The following is a 13,844-nucleotide window of genomic DNA, read 5'->3' as shown; positions in this document are numbered from 1 at the left end:
AACACAAAAAGGGGAGGATGAAAGAAGCATCATAAACAGTTGAGAGAGACAGAGCGCCGGCGGATGAGAATCCCAAATTCTGTGTAGTCGTTATCCCGTACATTTGCTTCACATCCCGGCCCAGTAGCCTTCACTGAGCGCTCTTCCCGAAGAGATAAAGCAAGGCGCTCAGTGAATATAATTGAGTGTGTGTGTTTTAGAGACAGTGAATGAAAGGACTGCAGTGTTGGCGCTCCGCATTGAGCTGGAGGGGCCACTGGGTGCAGGTTCCGATGTTAGATGCGTACTCGGATTCGCCATGGGAGGCCGAGACGCGGGAGGATGTGCCGATTGAAACGACCAAACGCAAAGCGATAAGCGCACGCTCGCTTTGACAGACGGCGGTAGCCTCAGAGCACAGCCAGAACCGTTGAAGACGCTTCACCTACACACACAGACACACAAACAGGGGCTCCACTCAAGGACACGCAGATGGCAGGTGCTTCACAAATACAAGCCAGTGGAGCGTACTTCATTATCGGCGAGGCCCATCGGCCAGTGAGCTCACAGGGACGTGCTAGAAACTTGCAGTATCCCTTTGAAGGGAGAAAGTTAGCAGGGCGCTCAATGCCAAACATGAAACAGAGAACAAATAACTGCAACAAAGTCACAATTCTCAATTTATCTGTACCCTTGAAAACAAGAGCTCCCTTGAGAGCCTCTTAATGTGAGGATTAAGTGGAATTTGGCACAAAAAGTAAAACTTTTCTTTTGAGTTACTTTTTATTTTTAAGAAAAGAAAAATACAATGCACAAACTCCAACTGCTTTGAAATCCTCTAACCCCATTTTGAAATGAAAAATACTGACGGGTGGTGGAAATAGCAGCAAGGCCCTGGAATGGACTGCAGTGCGTGTTTGTGGCGATGTGTGAAACCACCTTCAAGAGGTCAAACCCCTTAAATGGTTAGTCAACCTGGATCATCAAATATTAATTGGCTCCACTTTACACAGGATTTAGTGCTTTTCTGTTTTATGTCTTATGTATCTGTAAGGTCACATTTTTATGTCAAGAAGTAATTAAGGAAGTACGGCAGCGTGTCATAATCTGGGAAAAAAAACTCCCCAAATAGTTTATTACCTAGAAGACCTGACCTGCCCGAGGTATTCAGCAAATGTATTGAGAAGCAATGAGTGTTCCGCCGGGCAACAATCAAGCAATAGCCGGAGTTCTCAAATATTTCCACTGCAGTGCCTCTCATTTGGGAACACTGTGACTCCTTCCGAGCTCACGAGGGCTATTTCTCGTCAAGACAACAATGGAGAGATGACAAAGCAGTGCCAGAGGAGACGGATGACCGCAGCAAGACCGATCTGTCAGCCAGAACCAAGCCTCAGAATAAAAATAAAACGTTTTCATGTGATATGCATTCGCCTTTTCATGAGCCACAACATATGGAAAATGAATGAGTGAGTGTGCGACTCTGTCTATGTTGGCACTGATTCTCATTCTTTCCTATAAAAAGGAGCCTCACGGGTTGGATTCTGTGGTTTGTTGTCAACCCACATCTGCAAGAAATGGAGATCAATAGACTTAACACTGAGAGTGCACTACAATACAATGATTTCCAATCACCAGTTGCAGTGTCTAATGCATCTATAAGTGGCAATGTGCACCCTTACCGCTCAGTTCATTAGTTACCTTGCTTGCTTGTTTGCTGTCAGGAAATGGTAGACCTAAAAAGGAACGCAAACTTTCAAGCATGTTCAGCTCAACCGCTCAAGCCGCTGACTGATTACTGAACAGCAAACCTACAGAGTGAACCACTGTTTGTATGTTTGAATGTATGGCCTTCACGTGTGCACGTAGTCTCGCATTCCAACAGGATAAAGGGGGTTCAGCTGTCGTCTGGGCTATTTTGCTGTACCCGGCATGCCACTGGTGGATGGTGGAGGATTGTTCCACGGGGGCGAGGAACTTCTGGCATGGCGGGATGGATGATTATCAGAGACAATGAGGTATTGGAAAGCTTCTTCCAAGAATCCCACTGGATTGTGGAACATGGCGCAAATCAAACAACCCAGAGCGACTGAGAGGTGCCACTCAAGCCCTCTCACGACGTAAAAATAATTAACCATTACTCAACTGTCACATGGCAACATCCCCCGTGTCTACTTTGAATTTTTCGCCGACTCGAGGAGCCGCTCCACACTTAATCTTGCCCATTAATGAGTCCACATATGCGGGAACAAAAGAGGCTGCTCTCCAATTTGCTTCATAATGGCTCTCTTCCTGTCGGGCACCACGAATGCTACAGAATCCCAATTCCCCGGCACGTCCGGCAGATTAAATTGGAGGAAGTAGCTCACAGCTCCGCGCCGGCTAAACTAGGCTAATGCAGCATCAGAAGCAAGACAGAGCAGCGGGCTGGGTGGTTGTTAAGCTGATACCTCTGCTCAGCTAATTTTCTCTTGCTAAGGTCCAACACAGACAAAATCAATGTGGTTGAGTAAGACAGTTGGAGGGGTGAGGAAAAAAACAACTGTCCCAGTTTCTCGATTTGGGTCAGTGGCAGTTGTGTGCTCGCACCAAGGCTGTCGGTAATTAAATAAAACTATTTCAAAAAAAAGTCTTCAGGAGGGAGATGTAGATGCGGGGGAGGGATGGGCAAGGCTGGAGTGATTAATTTCCTCTTTGTTTTTCTCCTCCCACCGTTGTACAAAGCAGAAAAGGTAACCTCATTTGTGTGCCCATTCGACGCCTGGTGCTAGCTGGAGGAAAGAAAGTATAAAACACTCTAATGAGCTGCGGAAAAACATAAACATTGGGATGCTGCTTGGCCGTCCAGCTCAAAGGAATTTGTGGGACATCCGTGGACAGTCCATCACATGACTGTCTCCACAGACCTCCTTCCCTTTTTGTCTTTTCTTTATTTGCATGGAATCATTTACAACCTTGTTCCATCCAGATGCTGTGATCCTGTCTGGCTACGCAACAAAACTCGTGGATTGTTAGTAAACCAGCAGACTAATTTTTAATAACATACGATCAGGAAAAAAATGTAATCAATCAATAACTAGTTGGCTAAAACCCTTTAACGCCCACTGAATCTTAATTCCACAGACTGGCAAGACAATAGTCTCATTTCAGTTTTATGGCAACTTGAGTGACCCGCACAGTCCTGATCTCAACCCCATAAAATAAAAATCCCAACAGACAGTAGACTAGACACACTCCAAAATCTTGTCGGAAGCATTCCCAGCAGAGTGGAAGCTGTTCTAGCCACATGTTTTTCCATTCACCATTTCTTGCAACGGCAGGTATCCTAAGCAAAATAACTCAAATAGTGCAACATCCCATGGATAGCTGCATTAAGGTTGAGTTCAAGACATGAGCTCTGGTTCTCAAGCATTTTGACTATGATCTACAAGCAATGGCAGTAAGCCCGAAGGGATCACCACCCCCATTAGAAGGTTCACATATCCACTGATGATGTTTACAGAAAGCTAAGAGTCGGTGTAAGGGGTTCGCCGACTGCCCGTCTCAGCGTTGAAGGGAGGATTTGTCAGGCTCATCACTGGGGAAAAGGAACTGTGTGATTTAAACCCAGGTTAAGTTTCTTAAACGAGCAGCCCAGATAAAAGCTATACAAGGAGCAAAGAGCGACACAGACTTGTCCACTCATGAGTACATTTAACAAATGTCTCACTTCATAAAATCTTCAGACAAAGAAAATAAATAAATAAATGAAATCAATATAATCATCCACAAACGTGGCTCACTGGCTCAGAGTCTGTATTCCTAGGTGGCGGTGGTGATGGCGAGGTTACTGGTGCATTAGGGCAAAGAGGATTATGGCTGGCGTCCAGATGAGGGTCCCGGGGGAGTTTATGGGTGACACGTCATCACCGATGATGTCTGGAAACATTCCCCCTCCAAATCAATGGCCGCTTCCCGGCTATTTCAATCATGCCCATTACGTTCGATCTGGGGAGATGCGATGCAGTCGGCGAAATGTAACAGTAACCTTTCATGTTTTGCTTCAGGATACATGCATGCCATGCATAATCCGACAATGTGCAAGAAGTGCAGCATGATCCATTTGCGGGTCACTATTTATAGCTCCGCCACGCTCATTAGGTCAGCACGGCTCAGCAGAAGGCCCAAACTGGTCCAAGTGAGCATAAAGAAGGTAAAGGAACGGGAGCATCAGCTCCAGCATATCAGCCTGAACTAACATATGTCCTGACCAATGTGCTATGAACAATAGGTGCGTTTAGCTTATTATTTCAAAGGGTGACGGGAAACAAATGGGTCTCATTGCACGTCATAGCTTTGAACCAGCGAGCTCTTAAGGTGTGAACAATGTCCACAAGGGAAGGTGTCCAGTTTCAAAGAGATAAGGCACAAATCACGGACTTTATGCTCTTTTCTGCTCTTGAAGTGAGCATGAAAGCAAAGCTCAAAGACTGAAAGATGATACAGATATTTGCCACCATCAAGGTCAGAGTGGACCCCCTGACAGGCCATTATGCACTAGATAAATAGGTAGTGGGCTACATGAGCTAAAAAGATTTCCATTATTGATCCATTAACAGTAAAGATTACTCACTGTTCAGAAGTGCTATTTTTAAATTTCCAGTCCCCTCGGGAAAGAAACCCCCACAACAGGATCTCTCTCACTTGATCAACAAAGCCATCTGTCGTCAAACAGAATCTGGCCATGAATCCCAGTGAAACGTGGACGTTTGCTAAGTGGCACATGCTGGATTATTTCCATGCTAGTGTCTGGATGTATATTATCTGGAGCCAGCTCTCGACACAAATTGCTTGTTAGCAAGAATAGCCATGGGGCCTCACAGAGAATGAGAAACATCCGACGCAGTGGATTCCCAAATCGAGCTGGTGTTGGGAATATAGCAAATATAGCATATTTTCTGCCATATTGAAGTCCCCATGCGCCATGCACTGGCCAAACAAACCCTCCCACGGTAGTTTCCTTCCCCTGCCGCTCACACAAAGGGGATACGTTTCATCTACTTTTAGAAGCAACACTTGACGCTTTAAGATCCTCAGACTCCCTCCCCTGTCGGTGGAGAGTGATTGAAGTCGGAAATTAAAGACGCCAGGTGGACGCTTGGTGAGGTTTGGCTTGTTGTGAGCAGGGGACACTTCAAGCCAAAGTGGATGGATTTTTCAGTAAACACTAAGTGGAGAAACGGGGTACTGATACCATTGCCTGCAGTGAGATCGCCACTGGATTGATATACTATCTGGGAGTTTGCAAGTTTTTGGAATATCGCTTTTCATAACATCTGATTCAGTTTATCTTTGAAATGAAATAAGGGAAATACGCTACTTTATTACACGGACCAATCATGACTTCAACTTTCAGACAATTGGTGAGTCAACAAAGTTCACAAGCCTTCAAACACTATCTTTATCTGCCATGGTGTTTTATCATGACATGGATTTCAACCAAGTCAATGTTTGAAAGAAAATTAGGGAATACAAACTGTGGTGTAGCTGTGAGGCTCCTTAAAAAAATTAATTAATAAAAAATAATTAATTAATTTCAAAAATAAATACAAAGCCCCATTCAATCAAGCATCTGACGCGAGATGCTCGAAGACGCTTCTTCCCACAGACAAACAAAACTTCAAATAAACCAGCCGTGGGCTTATTAATGCAAATATTTAAGCAAAAAAAATCTCTCTTTATCTCTATGTAGTTTGAAGGCTTTGTTTTTCACTAGATAAACACTTTAAAAAGGGGGCAATCCCTGCAGACAGGTTGGGCTGAGCAAGCAAAGTGGGTCGCGGTAGGAGGTTTAGTCAACCTGATCAATTAAACACTCTCTGGGGCAATAGCACTTAACAAAACCCACTCAATTAATTTGGAAAATATGAATGAATTATTCAGCATAGGGTTGTTTCCAATCATATTTTGGAGATTTGAGTTTAATCACATTTCAGAGTCCTCTGTCCTTTAAACTCAATCGGAAAAAAATCAGTGCTGGCAAGATACGGAAAGCCCGACCGCCTTGTTCGTCTATGGAGTCGAAGTCAAGTCGAGCACTTGCGTGTAACAAAAATCAATTGCAATTGGGCTGAACATTCCTCAGATTGCCTGAGGGGGGGGAGGGGGGGGGGGGGAAATGAGGCGTGACAAGGTCTTCTTGTGCAAAGGTTTGGGGAGGAAGTGAATGCAGCGAGCAGAGGAAAGGAAACGGGAGGTGAGGAAGGCAGGCAGAAAGCCAAGCAGAGATCGACCATCATCAACATAGGGGAGCAGGCAAAGGTCAGAAAAACTGCTGGTGTGCAAGCTGTGATAGAGACGAGGAGGCTGCCAAATCTCAGCCGTGATGGAAACGTGATTTGGACCAATCAATAACGTCGTCACAGCTCTTGAACTTACAGTCAATGTACACAGTCGGTATGCGAGCCATTTAGTGGATGTGTGCAGGGGCAGGACGGAGAGCTCAACCAAGGATGTACTTAATCTGCAATCAGCCAATGTTAAAGCCCCTCCCTACATTTAAGAGGCCACGAGTGTAAAGAAATATGGATTTATTGGTACATTCCAACACCCTGTTGACCAATAAAAGCAACCACAATTTGGTTCAACCATTTTCTAAAACACGTGCGTATTAATTTGTTACATGGAAAAATACAAATTGCTTCTTGAAATGTCAGCTCTCGTTGTAGCTATGAGAATCCTACAATTAGCCCACCGACAATTTAACATGCATCCCAACGAGGGTCCAAGAATATTCTTAAAATACAACTGTAGCTTAACGAAGTTCAAAACAATACGTTTGGTGTCGCAAGACTATGATTCCAATAAAAAGAAACCCACTGAAAGCATAAAAGGATAAATATGCAAGTTGAAAAAATAGCTAAGGTTCGACCATTGCTATGCTCATTCAGCAGCATCAGAAGAGGCGTGGGAGAGAAGAAGAAGAAGAAAAAAAAAGCATTTTCCAGCCTTTTCAAATCTCATTGCAGCGTATAACACACCTCCAAAGAAAGCATAACATGTTTTGTAAGATTTGACAGGAGGCAGAGCAAGTCGCACACCAAAGATCCTCTGCGGTTAGGGCTGCTCTCCTAAGCCTCCCGAGCATCTGTAGTGCTTTATCATCTCCAAGACGTGAGCTCCACCGAGGGTGCCTCCTGCACATGCACGCGGGCTACAAATAAACACATTATGCAGAAGCAAACAGACACGTTACACTGGAATATCTGGGACAGATGAGTATGGATTTGAAGGAATGCAGGGAGAGATAAAGAAGGATGAGCCTTGAGAATGGAACACATTGGAGGGGTAAGTCAGGGGTGTCAGATGAGGGGTGAAAAAAGGCAGAATGTGAGATTAGGGTCGTGCTGGTGTAGCCTGCTAGCTTGGAACACACAAGATAGAGGCAGGAAAAGGGACAGGGGGAAACAAGAAGCAAAAAAAAGGAACAGATTTGAGACTAGTATCTTTTCATGCTCTACTACTGTATGTTGACGTGAAAGGATACAAGATCAAAGCACTCTTCTGGGAACATTTTGGATTTCTGTCCATACACCAAATTCATCCAACAATGCCTTGGCACCCCGTCTTTGCAGACATTCCCCTGTGTTTTCTCTTTTACGTAAAAGTTCTGACAACCTCCTCCACCGATGGAAGGTGGCGACAGAATTACGGGTTGATTGACAGGTCAAGGTCGGCGGGTTTCTTCAGAGCTATCAGTTTAAAGACCTTTCATGCCTTTCCTCAGTCTGTCTTACCCCGGAATTAATCCTGACAAACTGATCTGACCTGAGCTGCACCGGAGGGCTTGATAGTGAAACTGAACTTCCACGCTGAGCTCATGCCCTTTCCTATTGGCATTATTTGCTGAAAGTGTCCATTTAGGTCGCATCCACTAAAGCAGGTTTACAATTCTGCAGCAGTAGTTATCCAAATGCACTATAAGTAGGTGATGTACTGTATATAACCCAATTTGATCATCGAGAAAGACTCAGAGTAGGTACGTATAGGGCTTTAAAGGATGCTGACTTGCTTGTGAGTTGCATAAACCTTTGCGTGTTTCAATATAGTCATGGATAATCAATCATAAAACAGCAACCCTTTCTACCTCTAGCAATACAATTTGGTAGGAAATCACATATCGCTGGCGTCGCGCGGAAACCTCACATCTCCAAATCCATTACTTTTCAGGAAAGCTTTAAAAAAAATGAAAATTTTAGGTTTGTAGAAGAGTCCATCTCACTGGCAGAGACGTCACCGAGACTGCCGAAGCTGATCAGTCGCGGCGACTCCGGGACACCAAAATATTGCTTGCGCTCTCACCAGGATGACGTCTGGGAGAAATCTCCAGACAACATGACGACCAATTCACCCGGAAGTCGCTGATACAGACCTACGAGGGGTGGAACGGTTTTTGAAAACCGTACAATCGGTTCCGTTGTGTCCCGTTCAGTTCATAGGCATGCGCAACTCTTGCTTTCTCAATTACTAATCTGGAGAAGGAGTTAGCAGTAGTCCTAATGCAAGACAAGATAGTGGCTATTTTTGCTACCTTTTGCCAACAATTTAAAGCATTCACGGGTTGAGGTTAGCCTAGAGGACAACTTAGAATTGAAAATCAATAAAAACAACCAAAAGCTTTTTCAAGTACAGTAAATGAAACTCTTGTGGGAACAAGCTGCTTTTAAACCACTATTTCAACTCCAGAGATGGTATTTTAAATGACTCAGCAACAAAACAAATAAGGTTATGAAGTAAATTACAACGCCTAACCCAAGTTGATGCCACAAAAACCTCGAAGGAATGTCGTGTGCATTCGCATTACAGTAGCTTTGACTAAAGCGAGCTTTATGGGGAAATGGAAGCCTTGAGGTCATTCCGATTAGCGCCCGCACAAATCAATCTACACTTCCTTTATGGTCAATACGAGCTCGCCGGGATTAAAACCACAGGGAACAGATGACTGACACTACACCAGCGTGGGTAATCACTTTTTTCTACAATGAATGAGCACAAAAAACAAGTGTCTCCTGGCGCATTAACATCGCCTCTCACCTGCCAATCACAGTGATTGTCATCGGCAGGGACCCCTATTTTTTTGGGGTGTTTTTTTTATGTCAGTCATAGTTTCCCTCTCGGCCCACACAGATGACAAACACTTCTGCTGGCAAGAGGATTACAGATCAGTTAAGCCGCTGAATTCCTAATAGGACACATCCCATTAACCTCTCACATGCAGACATCACACATTGGTATCAAGAAGCAGCACCACACCAGGCCGCTTTGAAATGTCTTCGCACATTTTATAATTGTTATCTAGGCCTATTTGTCTTGAGCCTTTAAAAAAGCGACACGCACATGAAACCAGCAATTCATGTCAAAGCAAATGCGGAACACAGTCTGGGCTGTAAATATAGCCGGGGAAAACTAATGGGAGAGGCTCCCGACTGCAAAGCAAGCTGGGATGCCAGTGGAGTGGAAAAGCAGGAAAGCCCGGGCCGCCGCCACCAATGTACCCCTGCCCCCCACCCCTGGTGGCCTCTCATAACATTATGCATGGCTGTGGACTAATGCCGCATGCGAGATTGTCTGTGTCACCACCAACAATGGGATAAGCTAGCCAGAAGTGGCAAAGAGGACAATCTAATTCCCACAATCCATTCATCTCCTTCTCTTTACATCTCTGTGTTGTCCCGTTTAAATAACGGAACTTTTTGCTGCTATCATTGAAATTGAAGGCTGAAATAAATAGAGCGTGGCTTAATTGAACAACGAACCGGCAATGGCATTTTCCCAACCGCAGGGGTGATGTTTGTGCAACAATGCCTACTATTTGCGCCAGTTTGCATCCCATAATGTCCACATCAACTGTACAAACCAAGGGACAGCTAGTGAACAGGAGCGGGCAAGGTGATTAACTCTCACTTACTGTATTAGTTGATTTGTTTTTTGGCTCCATTTTCCTCCACATCTGTTCAATTCACAAGGGAGCCGCCTACATGGTCATGGTCCATGTTGACAACGACTGCGTCGGTGAAGGGGCGCCATCTTTGCAGATGGAGACGAGGCAGCAGGCGAGGACGCAATTACAAGCTGGTGGGCTTCACCTCGACACACCCCCTCCCCCCGCAGACCTCTATCCGAACCTCGCTTTGGGGTTTGCTGCATGACGGAATCACGGCTATAATGGTGGAATGGGCTGCAAACAACCTGCTAATCCCCTGTGGAGTGAGGCCATGTGGGAGAGTTTGGGGGTAACAGGGCAGGGCGGGTGCCCCGCGACAAGGAACCCGCCCCTGACACGCGCCAGCACCCACAGAAGGGGGCCATGACAGCCACGTGAGGGAAGGTGGGGGTCTTGACATTGGCCTCCATCCCAGCCAGGCCGCCGGCGTACAAAGCTCTCTTTCCATTTGGAGAATTGAACGCGGCCACTCCTATCAATCATTGTTCAAAACTCGCACGCGCTCTGATGCAAACCAGCTCGTTAAAATAGTTGGATTATGTGTCTACATTGCGATGGGCAATGACACGCTTGATTGCTTTGATCAAAGGGTCTTAATAAGGAGGGGAGCACTCTGTCTGCAGCATAATGTGACGCTATGTAGCATTGAGTGATTTATGGAGCAGACTATTATTTTTATCTTTTATCTGATCAAATAAATTAATCTGGTGACAGTATTTGCATTCAGAAGCACGACGTATACGATTCCCACCCTTGGCTTAAGCCACTTCAGGGATCGGATAGGAACTTCGCCTCATCGGGCTTCCAAGCGTCTTGCTCCAGGTTAAAAACCAGAAATCACTCAACTGGTGGGCTAATGGGCGCCTTAATACCAACTCGCCTTGAGTCCATTCATATTTCATCAACGGCAGCGGCCCGGTCCGTCCTGAATGAGTGCAGCTAAATCGGTGAGATGAATCGACATCAAACACAACCGCGGCCGTCCAATTAAGCGGAGAGCCATTTTGATCTTTATCTAACTGGTCCGACGTCAAATGAAACCCGAGGCGTTCCGAGTCGCTTCCCATTACCAAACCTTACGGTCAAAAGAGGATCAAAACCTCAGAGCAACATTATAAAATGGCTAACTTGTACTAATGCGTCGATACAGTCATGAGGAACAATGATGGTAATTCAATTGAGATGTTTTTTTTAATCCCATACCAGGAAATGTATGCAAATTCTTGGCAGGCCAACATCTGAACAATTTGGGATTACTTGTTATTCTTTGACCCCTGAACCCTCGGATCAAAACTCAATTCAGGATTGTTGAACCACTTCCCACATGCGAGAACCAGAATTTGAGGACCTGTTAATGAGTTTGAGTATTGTCACAAACTTACACCGCAATGATTCACAACATTTTGTAAAAAAAAAAATAATAATCTGTCATTTTCTGGTAAATTTGCTTGCCAACTTTCAAACTTAAAAGGTGTGGAATGCAATACGTGGGTTTTGTTTTGCTTCAAGGCTCCCCTGCACACTTGTAAAGTGCAACTTACTCAGGAACACACTACTACAAATACACAATACCGAGGTAAATAAATGTGTTCAGCAACAAGACAATGCATGATAACACAAACTAGATGTCTTCATGTTCACACAACGTGTAATGTTGGTCCATTGATATGACAATCCAGATGGTATTCGATGACAAAACAGTGTTCTACGGTCAAAATCTACGTGGATTTTGTAGGTTAAAGTAACAATCATCACTCCATATTGTTGCTTTAAATCTTAACATCAGCACAACAGTGAGTCAAGTTGGACACAAAACCAACCGGAGGATTTACGGAATCATTTCAAATCCGTTTGCACCGATCAACGGCACAACTTGCGGGCCCTCATCACTCGTAACCTGCCTGCCGTCACGTCACCTGCGCGCAGTGACATCGTGAATTCCTGCACAACCCCAATGAGGTCTCTTTGTGGTTTGGCGTTTCACAACAGGAAAACACACCAGTTCCTTCCTCAAAAAAAAAAAAAAAAAAAAAGAAAGAAAGAAAGAAGGGGGCCCATACAGCAGAAGATGTGCTAAGCTGCCAAAGAACGTCTTAAAAATGTTATTGCAGTTATTGAGGGGAAAGACTTTTAATCCAATTAACAGCAATTTGGGAAGGGGGCAATGGCGTCTGTTAAGCCTTTAAAATAAATACCCTCCCCTTAATCCAGCCCGAGTGGACTTTGAAATTGGATAGTCTGCAATTAAAATGTGGATCCTACAGACCGGATCAAGAATAATGTGACACGGTAACACGGGACAGGTTTTTGGTGCCGTTTTGCAAAGTTGATGCTTTTGTGGGGGGGGGGTCCGTGACAAGAAGAGGCCAGGGGCTACTTCCTAGTCCACTGTGCTTCACTGATTTTAGGTCACGGTGGTAAGGACAGGATGGTGCATTTGGAAGAGGTAATAAAATATGTTGACGTGACACCTTCCCTGAAAAAAAATAAAGAAATTGATTATAGAGGATTTTATGGGACTGGAGCATCACTCTCACACTGCAGATTAGTATCTCTACGGAATATTATTATGAGACATTTAACACCCTCACATCTCAATGATCATGTCATTGTGATGAGGAGGAGGAGGAGGAGGAGGAGGTGGTGGAGTTGATGGGGGCAGCAAATAGGAATTCTCACCACACAAGCAGGAATAAAAGACTGTGTTCCAACACCACCCCCCACCCCCGTCTCTTGCTTCCTAAATTTGGTTTGTTGTGCCTTGTTTGTCTCACTTTACTGTTTGATTCACAACCATCGACAACCTGCAAGAATGCATGCACTAAGGATGCCCATATTTTCCCTTTTTTCACAGATTTCGTGCAAAACTAAGTGATTTTAAAAAATTGAAAATAAATAAATAAAAATGTCAAATGACAATGCGGGGGCAAGAAATATTTAAATATGCAAGCAGTCGCATAGTGGCTGTTCATTTGGCATTTGTTGGGGGGTGGGGGGTCATCACTATGCTTTGCAATGTGGCAGTCTCATCATCAGCTCGGATGCTCCCCATTGTTGTTCGGGGGGGGGGGGGGACAAAAACATCCTCCTTATAGTAAACAATCCGAGGCAGCTGAATTCCGGAAAGACCAACAACACTGTGCCTGTGAACGCACCACGCGCATTGCACTTTCACACACGAAACAAAAACAAAAAAACGGCAATAAACTTACCGACGCCGTATTTTTCCTGTTCCGTAGGCATCCACATGTTCACGGCGGGTGCATTCAAGTTTGGCGTCGGGATAACGGCGAAATCGGTGCCGTCAGAGGCATTCTACTGGCGTGTTCCTCCGCTCCGTAGTAGGAGTCATTGTTTGGATTTACACGGCGAGAATGCGCCGCTGCTACGGCCGCCGCAGCTGGTAGCGGTACTGAGATGTGCTGCGTTCACGTGTCAGCGGAAATGTTGCCACCACTCCAACGTGATTTGACAGTGGAATTCGAAAGGAGACAACTTACTGCTTAGTACGTTTTAAATTCGTTCTAAAAAAAAAAATGTACTGAAAATTATTTTCATGTCTAAAATAACGAGTAGCGAGTCAATATTGTTCAAGGCGCTGCTTATAACACATTTACCGTTTTTAAACAATGCAAGACCTTCAACCCTCACGACGTTATTATTTCAATATAGTTGTACTTTTTTTTTTTTTTAGTCTGTAACAAACCAGAAGCTATTTCATTTACGTTAACGCGAAAACGTGGGCTCTCCAACAATCGGATATGAAAATGTCCGAGTTGTCATTGAACGCTACTGCACGGCCAACACAGCCAGAAACGCCCGCGTTGCATTGTGGGGGTTGTAGTAGCACCGGGTGACGTCAATGTGGTTAGGAAGTGGTCTT

At 44.7% G+C, this 13,844-nt stretch overlaps 1 protein-coding gene across 5 annotated transcripts in view; it reads right to left on the bottom strand.

Moving 5' to 3' along the window:
• Positions 1 to 13,378, bottom strand: part of dock4b (dedicator of cytokinesis 4b) — a 77,967-nt gene extending 64,589 nt beyond the window's left edge. For all 5 annotated transcript variants that reach the window (XM_061762468.1, XM_061762472.1, XM_061762469.1 and 2 more), the window contains exon 1: positions 13,174 to 13,378. Coding sequence is in view for 1 of the 5 variants with exons in the window: in XM_061762471.1 (XP_061618455.1) it covers positions 13,174 to 13,210 (37 nt within the window). In the remaining 4 variants the exon portion in view is untranslated. The remainder of the gene's footprint in view (positions 1 to 13,173) is intronic.
• Positions 13,379 to 13,844: the final 466 nt, after the last annotated feature.

This window comes from Phyllopteryx taeniolatus, chromosome 22 (assembly GCF_024500385.1).
Source record: "Phyllopteryx taeniolatus isolate TA_2022b chromosome 22, UOR_Ptae_1.2, whole genome shotgun sequence".
Taxonomy (NCBI): Eukaryota; Metazoa; Chordata; class Actinopteri; order Syngnathiformes; family Syngnathidae; genus Phyllopteryx; species Phyllopteryx taeniolatus.
The sequence above is the reverse complement of the archived record's forward strand: the minus strand, read 5'-3'. Positions and strand labels throughout refer to the sequence as shown.